This window comes from Lepisosteus platostomus, chromosome 3, assembly GCF_059453375.1.
Source record: "Lepisosteus platostomus isolate fLepPlt1 chromosome 3, fLepPlt1.hap1, whole genome shotgun sequence".
In the NCBI taxonomy this organism is placed as follows: domain Eukaryota; kingdom Metazoa; phylum Chordata; class Actinopteri; order Semionotiformes; family Lepisosteidae; genus Lepisosteus; species Lepisosteus platostomus.
The window spans coordinates 77,550,644-77,561,639 of record NC_142613.1 but is presented as its reverse complement, the minus strand read 5'-3'; the positions used below and the strand labels follow the sequence as shown (position 1 = coordinate 77,561,639).

At 37.3% G+C, this 10,996-nt stretch overlaps 1 protein-coding gene across 4 annotated transcripts; it reads right to left on the bottom strand.

The window, feature by feature from the left end:
- Positions 1-330: 330 nt before the first annotated feature.
- On the bottom strand, positions 331-10,422 carry tmem200a (transmembrane protein 200A). Of its 4 annotated transcripts, none has more exons than XM_088626903.1 (3): positions 10,282-10,418; positions 4,681-4,815; positions 331-3,545 (listed from the first exon to the last, which is right to left on the bottom strand). In XM_088626903.1, exon 3 carries the CDS (start codon positions 3,527-3,529, stop codon positions 2,045-2,047), a length of 1,485 nt encoding a protein of 494 aa, XP_088483029.1. In that variant the 5' UTR covers positions 3,530-3,545; positions 4,681-4,815; positions 10,282-10,418; the 3' UTR covers positions 331-2,044. The 4 variants fall into 4 exon arrangements, with proteins under 4 accessions (XP_088483029.1, XP_088483027.1, XP_088483028.1 ...); XM_088626901.1 differs by lacking the exons at positions 4,681-4,815; positions 10,282-10,418 and adding exons at positions 7,162-7,311; positions 9,695-9,832; XM_088626902.1 differs by lacking the exon at positions 4,681-4,815 and having other exon boundaries at positions 10,282-10,422.
- Between the last annotated feature and the right edge of the window lie 574 nt (positions 10,423-10,996).

The window sequence follows — 10,996 nt, the reverse complement described above, 5'->3', positions numbered from 1 at the left end:
TCTGACTCCTAAAAAGCCATAGAACATGGTATGTATCTACAGAATAACCATTATGATAATATAATCACTGAGGTGTCCGAAGAAGTACAGTACATTTTCATTGCCAAATACTGAGGCAAAAACTAGCCCCGAATTTAATCTCATGCTGAATACTAATTGGATTGCAAAAAATTACAGCGAACTAGAACATAAAAATACAAAAACGAATGATGTTTGACTAAATGCCAAAGTATTTGCAATTATTACTTGATCTTGAACCGTTGTTTTTGTTATACAAGAAGACAAATCACAAGTATCTCTGCATTTAATAACAAAAGGTTACTAAAAGCACACGTTTATGAGATTTTATTGGTGGAACAGCTAAATAAGACATTCTGCTTTCCTGTTTTTCAAAAATATCAATATGCATTAAGAACAATTAATATAAATATTAAAAGCTCCATAACAAAATATGTAGCCAACTCTGATACAATATACAGACTGATTTTAAACAGGAATTACGGCTCACTTCAGTGTGTAACAATACATTTGACCAAACAAAACAAATAAAACAGAACACAAAACCCATTTTATTTTGTAAATAATGTGATCATGTTTACTTGAGCTTACCACATTAAAACAAAATATTTTATTTTATAAACAACAAATTGCCTGTAGCTTACAAAGTTAATCTTAACATAGGCTCTACAAGTAAAAATATCAATACCTGAGCACTGCTTTCACATGGAACTGCTAAAAAGCTCAATAAAAAAGACGAGGAAAGGTGACATAAAAACATGGAATCCTCTGTAATCATGGTATTCACTTGAACGACATCCTGAAAACCTCACCTTGTTTATGGGGGGTTTGACTTGGTTATACAGTAATATGCTTGACAGGCATATTTAGTCAAAGTTCCACACATACTGTATAAAGTGAATGAGTTGTCATAAATGTCAGTACCCATTATTTATTAAGACTTACACAGCAACAGCAAGTTAAATACTAATCATTTTTTAAAAGGGATCAAAAACAAAATGATGAAAGAAATAAATGACTTCTGTATAGTAACATACTATACACTATATAATTCCATGATTGTAGGAACCTGAATTTAAAACGTAAACCATCCAAAAAGGAACCTTTCATATACTCTTTGGAATTTTTGTACACATTCATCCATGGTACTTTACATGCTATTGCCATTGAAATGATCTCTTACCATGCGTTGAGTTTGCCTAGATCCATCTAGCCTTGTCTTGAGGGATTCCATTGTGTGACTGGTACAACGAAAGAGTTTCAACGGTAGAGCTAGGATTCCCTCAGGTGAGGTGAGGTTTAAAGATTTGGCCAGGCTGGATAAGAGCTGAACAGTTACAGATGGGTAGTGGGACAAGGCAATATACAGCTAATGAGGTAGGTTTTATGTTGCATCTCTTTAAATTATAGCAAACATTTGCCTTTTTAAAAATGTCTTCACATATCACAGTAATCCATCCGTCTGTCCATTTTCTTACTGCTTCTTCCAGTTCAGGTTCCTGGGGGAGCTGGATCTTGTCCTGGCAAGCAACGGGCACAAGGCAGGGTCCAGTCCATCACAGGGCACACACAGACACAGACACATGGAAACACTCACACCAGGGCCAATTCTCCCAGAAGCCATGTAACCTACCAGTGTGTTTTTAGACTGTGGGAGGAAACCAGAGCACCCGGAGAAACCAACACAAACATGGAGATCTCCATGCAGATAGCACCCCAGGACTGTAACTGAACCTAGGGCTATCCACTGTGCTACTGTGCTGCCTGTAAATATACATATGATCACCAATAAAAAACAGCATACAACTGAAGGAAATTATGTTTTGTATTAAAGAGATTTGAGTGAAAATAGTGAAATGAAATAAAACAATACCTTGGATAAAACTAATGTTATTCAGGACATCAGTCAAGTTAAAAAAAACAATAATATTAAATACGGGCAATGACAGATATGCACATTGTTTTCTTAGTACAGTATATAAACACTTTTATAAGGTGTTGTCCTTTTTCTGGGATAGACACCCATTCAGAACCTTGTTTCAGATGTACCTCTTTTTAAAGTGTTACTCATAAATTCATCATGTTCAAAACTGAGGTTATTGTGAGATCGTGAGATCATCAGGAGTTTTTCTTTTTTTGTATAATCTCTTTTGCCTGCAACCTGGGGAACTACCAATCTGTCCATGGGATCCTCTTTGTTTTCTAATTTCATGTATCCCTTGCTGTTGTTGCGATCTAGCCTTGGCCAGCTGGGGTGTTTCCTTTGCTCAGACTGGACAGTTAATGTGGATGGCCCTCTTTCTAAATCCAAAGACTTGGAATGTGCAGAGAGCATGTGGAGTGAATTGTTGGAGCCAAAATCCTTTCGGGCCGCACCAGGAGATAAAAATCGTTCGTTAGCTGATCCAGGAGAGAGAGAGGATTTTGATGAGACAGATGGTGACTCAGTGTCTGAATTGCTTCTAAGGAGCACAGCATTAGGAGGCTTGTAAGTTTCAGTAATATCTGTAGAAGGAACCGTTAAGGATTCCATGGAAGGCTGTCTTGATCTACCTCTGCTGAATTCTGAGTCCTCGGTGATGTTATCTATATCAGGTTCATCGATCACACAGTTATTTAGCTTAATCACGGGAAGTGTGAATGCACTAATGGAAGATGACACGATAGACTTTGTTTCGCATTTTTTAGAGACAGTATTTTTGTCATCTTTCAACCGGCTGCTTTCTGTGTGCACGCCAAAAATTGAACTGGATCTGTCTCTGCGCATCGGAAGCAGGAGGCTTGAGCGCCCCTTAGCTTCATTCAAACAGCGATCGTCCTCTTCGATGGAGCTTGCTCTCCTCGACACCCTGACATCGCTCCCAATTCCTGAGAAAGTCAACAGAGTATTAGCAGCCAGCTTTGAAGCGCATTGGTTGTCATACATTTTAGCCTCAGGTTCTCCTGCTGGGCCAGTGTAAGCTCCATTCATGTACTTTTGCTCTTTGATCCTTAGGCTGTGTATGTCAATTACAGTAGAGTAGATGTCTCTCATGTGAATCACTTTGGTTTCCTTGTCTCTGTTTTCATGAAGTATGGCGTTAGCACAAATGAATATAAAGATACCGATCCCCATGGTGAAGGGTCCCAGCATTTTCATTTTTTCAGAATGCAAGTGTTGTTCAAAGAACTGGGCAACTATTCCCCCATGGTCTCGTATTACTTGGGTATCGTTGGTGGACAGTTTTGAGTCTGGTGTCAAAACCTGATCCTTGTGCGGCCAGTAACCTAGCACAGCCATTGCTATTCCCACCATTGAGATGAATATCCCAAGGATAAGAAAAAATCCAGAGGGGGAGTACAGCCGGATCTTGCCCCTGACAACTACCACATCGGCTCGGGGTTTCCGTTTGACCCTTTTCTTCTCCTGTGGCGGGGGTGGAGTTGGCAAGGGCAGGTGGTGCTGGGATCTGGCCGAGTCCTGCCTCTTTAAGGCTGCCAGCCCTGTTATTACACCCCCAGTCGCTATCATGCTGCTGTCCTCTGCCCTGCAATAAAACACAATGGACAGAGTAATGTGCATCTGGCTCCTTGACAGGCTGCTTTTATTGTGGGAATGGTCCTCTTTTTTAATCTAACTGAAGAGCTCTTAGCTGAACAAACTTCAGGGGGTCACTCAATCTATAAAAAGAATGAGCTTTTAACAGCTGTTAGGCTAAAACATTCTAATGCAAATCAGGTTAATTCCAATTTCCTCCAATCCATAGAATACTGAAATTATATGTCCAGAAAACCTACTGTGGACTGATGTGCCACCTTTAATTTTCCTAAAACATACCTCCATTCTGTGCGAAAAACAGCTCTTTCACAGTGAAAGTAACCAAGGAATAATACGACTACGTCAAATTATATCTCGATTGCTTTGAGCAAAATGGTTGTAAATTTAACAAAACGATTACTGTCAGCACACTGACAGCAATACATTCGAAGATGCTTGCAGATTAACAGAAAAAAAATATCTTATATGAACTTCTGCAGAGTAGTATATAGGGAATCTGTGGATGTGCACTGCCTTTAAAATGGCCAAGATTCTGGCCAAGAATGACTCCATTATATTATGCTTTGTAACCAGCATAGTACTGTACAAGTGTGTCTCCATCCTGCAGGTGGTGATGGAGATCTACCTTTGAACGAGTTATCATTCCTTGTCCTCTCTGAACAATGAGACTTGAATGTTATTGTGTTCAAGACACGATTCTTTTTAATAAGAGCAGATTTTTTCTTTCTTCCCTAAACATGGAGAAAGCCATTACCCCCAGTCCTTCATCAGTTTGAGCATACTGTAGTTTGCAACCATCAATCAGTAACACCTGAATAATGGGCTTTCCAGAAGTCTAAGAGCTACCCTCTTAGACTTAGACTGGAGGTTTGTGTAAACTTTCTTACAAGCAAAAACAATCCAACACTTTTATAAAAGGACAATAATGTGCCACAATCATTTTCTGCACATTTCAGACATTAAGAATTTAGACTTAGTGTATGACTGAGCTTCATTTGCCTGAAGTCAACATTAATCTTTAATCAATTACATTAATAATAATAATAATAATAATAATAATAATAATAATAATAATAATAATAATAGTAATAATAATAATAATAATAATAATAATAATTGCTTACACTTATATAGCGCTTTTCTGGACACTCAAAGCGCTTTACAGGTAATGGGGATCCCCTCCAGCACCATCAATGTGCAGCCCCACCTGGATGATGTGACAGCAGCCATAGCGCACCAGAACGCTCACCACTCATCAGCTATTAGTGGGGAGGAGAGCAGAGTAATGAAGCCAATTCACAGAGGGGGATTATTAGGAGGCCATGATTGGTAAGAGCCAATGGGAAATTTGGCCAGGACACAGGGGTTACACCCCACTCTTTTCGAGAAACACCCTGGGATTTTTAATGACCACAGAGAGTCAGGACCTCGGTTTTACATCTCATCCGAAAGGACGGCGCCTGTTTACAGTATAGTGTCCCCGTCGCTATACTGGGGCATTAGGACCCACACAGACTGCAGGGTGAGCACCCCCTGCTGGCCCCACTAACACCTCTTCCAGCAGCAACCTTAGTCTTAGCTTCAGTGGGTTGCCAGTTGTGAGTTGCAGGGTGATATGGCTGCAGGTTACAATTAAGATATAAAGTAGTTGAAATGTTATTAAATATGTTATAGCTACTATTATTTATATATATACGTAGAAATATATAAACTATTAGACAAAAAAATGATGAAGATACAGGATTTATAAATCCCCATTAGAAAGCAAAGAGGAAAAAGATGTTTTGTTCAATTACTTGTTCTGGCAAACTTTGCAAGTGTTGCAATTTTCACCTTAAGGAAAGGATGTTTTATCTGTGGCAAAACTTGTTTTTTAAGAAATGTCCACAACTGAAACTTTGCTCATGCCAACTTAAATGAATGGTTTTATTTCCACGTCTCTCTTTTATTTAGTTAAAACTTTGGATTTTTTTTTTTTATATATAACAAGATGACAGCAAAATATCATTAACACATCAGCTGGTTTGATTTAGTCTTGTGGGCAATACATTTTCCTCCTAGCACATTTGATCAAAATCAAATGTAAAATCACTGTAATAGCTTAAATTGTAAATTAAACACAACCTTCCATCCTCCGTAGCATCTTGGTTCAATACAATAACCCCATCATATCAATACAATAACCATCTTATCAGCAAAAGAAAATGACGCCTGCCTTGAACATATACTTGTAAGAGCCATTTGCCATTTTACTATACCACAAATCCTACATCCCACACTGCGTTACAGGCCCAACAACTGACATTGATTTACATAAAGGTCAAATCACAAAAAAGGCTTATGTCAAATAATATTCTGAGAAATATTCAAGTGTGTTTAAATATGTCTTCCCTTTCAAGTTTCCTCTCTTAATATTCCATAAGAAATATTAAAAAATATAAAGAGCTATTGAAAACAATCACAACTGTTAGGCAGTGGATCATCTTAAGGAACTAAAGTACATATTTCTAGAGCAGACATGAGGAATTCTCACTTGTTTACAGAAAAGGTGTGTGTGTGCTATCGATGTTTATGTTTACGTTGATGGTTAAGTGTATTATAGGCTAAAAGAAGGAATCACTAAATCCACTGAATACACTAAACTTTTAGCCCATTAAGAGAAAAGATATTATAGTGTATGCTCACTCAATATACTTACAAGTCTTTGAACATTTTGCAGAAACAAACAATCTAATTTCTAAAGGTGTCAGAATTCATTTAACAGTGGGAGCTTGAATAATATAAAAAATCCTCTTACAAGGCAGCATCACTTAAGCCCACATTTCCTTCCTTCTTGGACAATGTAGGCTACACTCGATGGATCCACAATAGGAAATACATCATAGACACTTATATTCTGAATCTGTTACATTATGTAAAGTGTTTTTTAAATGATTTCTTCAGAACTACAAATGTAAATGTTTTCGTCATTTGAAACGCAAGGAAAAAATACCGGTAAAGGTAATTAAATCTATACTTCTTTATTTTAAATACCCATGCTGGACAGAAACAATACAGGATCTCTGAATCCTAATGAAATACCAGCTTTACCAAGAAGCAAAAAATCTGGAGCATGTCCGTGCAGCATACCTAAAGCCACATGCACTGCTTTTAATGAAATATACTTGAGACCTTGAAGCACACAATATCAAACTTACTCTTTGCATTATCTTTGTCATTTTTTCCACTTTCTCCTTTTATAATGGTCATTTAAAAAATACATTTAGCTGTGCTACATTTATTGGATATTCTACTTTCCATCTCTAAAAACAGTGCCTTGAACAGTAAACAACATTTGATACATGTTAAAATAAAACTGAGGGGAAGTCTGTATGATTGATTAGTTTCATATTAATCCAATATTGTTTACTAGTACACTAGAATACTGGTATTTATTAATACGTGTCTTATATTACTGCTATGGCCACGATCCTTACCAGATAAATCAAACACTAAGTGGATGGATAGATGGATATAACTGCCATGTCCGGGGACATGTTATTTATCATGAGGATGACTTTTAGACTACTAAAATCTATTTTAATCTTTTCTGACAGTGCACTTACTTCTGACAGTCTATGTATCTTCACACTATCTGGAATCCCAGTTCCTTTCTGTTTCACACCACGACAGCTTCATGTTGCTGTGAGACGTAGAAACATCCTAGAGACCAGACTTGAAGGAAGTATTAATCCAACTGAGACACAAGAGTGAACCTGTGTGTTTAATTACAGTATTTTAACATATATCAACAAAGCCACTGTTTGCTACATACTGTACAGTAGCTCTTGATATTACACAAAGTTTATAAGGAACTTTCTGTTTCTTCCTTAATTTGCTCAAAAGGACATAATATTAAAGATTCTAGTATTTCAACAAAAAGGCAATAGGAGAAAACAATGTGAACATTTAAACATTTTAAAAGATCTTTATGGCATTTCCTCTAATAAAACTAAATCACTTGGTTTCACTGTGTAAGTAAGCAAGGTGGCTTAAATTACAAGTTAGAGAAATATTCTACAAGGACTAAACAGGATAGACAGGTCAATACTACTACTGTTTTCTCAATTGTTTAAAATGAGGACAAATATGCCTAATGTAGGTCACATGAGAAATGTATTATATTACGCATCTATACAGACTGCTTAAAGATAAAATGAAGAAGCAAGTTAAGAATCATGCCTTTCACTGAATATACAAATAATAATAATTACATTCTAAATATCTAAGGGAGGAAGCTCACAAAATTAAGATGTTTTTCTACATATCTGTACATATCATCTGTATTCAATGAAAGAACACAAGTTGAGTTGGGGCTGTGTTTCATTAAACACGTACAAAACGACATACTGTAGCAATAGCGGTTTTATTATGATTTATCCATTAGAATGCAGAAAAGATCAAACTGCAGAACCCTTTTTAAATGGGGAGAATGATTCTCTTCAACTGCCTCTGATGGACATTTTGTGAATCTTTACACTTACAGTACAGCATGCCTGAGGTATCTTAAAATCAGAAATCAGCCTCTTTGTTCTAAACAGACAAAAAATATTATAATATGTACTACAATTAGTTTCCACAGAAACACAGAAGACACAGTTCCAGGACAGGATTAACTGGAGGTGCCTCCATGATAATGCAACGTAGGTGCCTAACAAAAAAGACCATACAGCAGATGCCTCTCTGGTTAGATTACATTCATTTCTTCCTTGAAGAAGAGACTAAAACACATCTGCTGACAACAGGGTAGAAAGGTTACTGCAACGTTTTTTTTACCATTGAACTAGAAATGATAAATCCTCTGTGATCTTAAGAATGGCTTAGTTGTTTTAACACTGACTCAGTTAAGACGGGCAGACATTCTTTTCAAATCTTTTATCACCAAGTAGAGCCGCAAAAGGGTTATTTCATAAAAATCTTTCTTGCCATCTTTTGCATGAATTTTACTGCACACTGAAGTTAAACAAATTGATGGGATGCTGAGGAAACTGCCCCAAAAATGAAATGCTAACATCACCAAATCAGAAAATGTTTTAACATGGAAACTGAAATAATTGCATTCTTTTAGGTCAAACCTAAACTGATTAAATGACTCCTTATAGCAACTGACAAAGGAGGTTGTTGTTGTTGCTTAGATTCCAGCTTTCCCAGTATTTGACACACAACATAATCACTGTTGAACTCTGAATCACCACAAAAACGTTTTTGTTGTCTGATGTGAAAAATACTTAGTGAAAATGCTTATTGAATGCTTGAATGTAATTGCACTGCAACATCCAGTAGGTTATTTAATTTAAACAGGAGCTCAGCATCCTTCTGGAGCCCAGTGATTGTAAGCAGAAAATGGCAAATTTTGAAGAGTAGCCAAAATACCAACTGAGCACTGCACTTCATCGATTACTGAGACATGAGTGGAAACTCTTGCTCATCAATAGTTTAAAAACCCTCTGGAAATTTCGTTCCTTTTTTAAGAGTTGTTTTAGCACAACAGTTACTGATTTCGTGAGTTTATTACAATTTAATATAGTGCATAGAGGTAGCAAGAAAACAATATGATTAACGATCTAGGGGCTAACATTTTTCAGGAATCTGAAGTTCGAATTTGTGATTTTAGGGGACGCATACAGTAACGACCAAGAAGTGGCACAAACGAGCACCGGGAATGTAACGGACATCACAACATTTTAAACAGCCACGTTACTCGGCAACAATGATTTATTTAAACTTCCAAGAAGTGTAAGAAACATAATTAAAAAGGTGAGGGGAGAAACAGAAATTGTGCAACACCACGCAAACCGTCCTTGACAGAAGACATCGATCGGGTTTTCCATAATCGTTTATACAAAGCACTCACTCTGTTGAGTCAGTATCAAATAATCGAAAAGGATGTGATCTTCAACCATTTATGGATTTCATACAGGAATCGGAGCTTCAGATTCCGGTTCTAAACGATCAAAGACGAGCAACGAGATGGCAGCGTCTTCTTTTGTTTAAACTAAGGAAGTCCTCTTAATTCAGATCTTTAGGTTTGTGTACTATACAGTATATGTCTATTGATCTTTTGATCTGTCGTTGTGTTTAAGGTTAGTGATAACTCACCTGTAGAAAGAAACAACTCTTTGGCGTGCCACATTATTTGGTCATTACGCAGCAAAACGTTAATTTATCCGGATCCCTAACCCAGTTTCTATTCTCCATGTAAATCCTTCAGGACTCCGTGCTTTGTCGCAGCTAAGACAGGATCTGAGTGTGAATAAGCACCAACTTCCAGGGCAGTGGGTTCTTCCCGATCTGTTTCTCCATTTCATGTGGACGCTTCTAAACTCATAAAAGCGATACTCCGTTCAAGAGTCGCCGGGGTATGGAAAAATAAACAACCAGCCATTAACTCACAGGAAATGTCGATGGTTTATTGTTACAGTTGTTACAGACGTTATCCATTTAATCGCTGTCGTCAATCAATCAGTCTTCAGGAGTAAAGAAAAAAGTGCAGAAAAGTTCGCCAAGTAACATTTTTCCAGAAAAACTCGTTTCAAACTTGCAATACATAATAATCGATCAACGTTAAGATATTTCGAGTGTATAGCTGAGGGTATAATCGGATCTTATTCGAAATCTATAAAAGCCAGTTACGCAAAAGAATACAAAACATACATTTTGAACAGGAAGAAAGGTCTTTTATTTACCTGTCTTTATCATGCACGTTCTTGGTAGCATAGTCTTCTATTTTTTAGTAAAAGAAAACACCTCCCACCAAAAAAGAAAATCACAAAGACAAAAAGCTTCATTGTGGCTAAAAAAAAATATCGAAAACCACTTTTCGTATCCTGAATGGAGAGGCACTAAATGAAGATGGGCTTTTACGAGACTACGTTTTTTTAAACTCAATTTGACTGCTCTCTTAGAGACGCTTTTTGCCTGTAGACAAGTATCGTAAAGGCGCTCCTTGCAGCACAACGGTGCGGATCCGCGAAGAGACGAGGTGGATGAGGCTCCGTGATCCCACGTGACGCTTCGCTGGACCTGAAGGTGACGCACAAATGCTTCACTAGCGATGAGAAAGCACATTACAGTGTTAAACGCATATTTAGGTTCCTCAGGGGATATAATGCAAACTATGCGAGCATGACTTTGGCGTTTTTATTTTCCATTCACATAAATATAAATCAACTTGTTGAAGATGATTCCAAGAACGGACCCACCAAACGCATGCTTAAAATGTTTGTTGTTGCCGACAAGCCCTGACAGCGATTGTCTAAGGGGTTATGTTCTTAAATTAAGGTGTAACATCAATTCATTATTAACAGATGAAGTTTCTAAAAACGGTGTTACTGCTTAAGAGTGTACATCGCGTTTTAAACTATGGGGTGCACTAGATAGTGTACAACATGGATATGTACA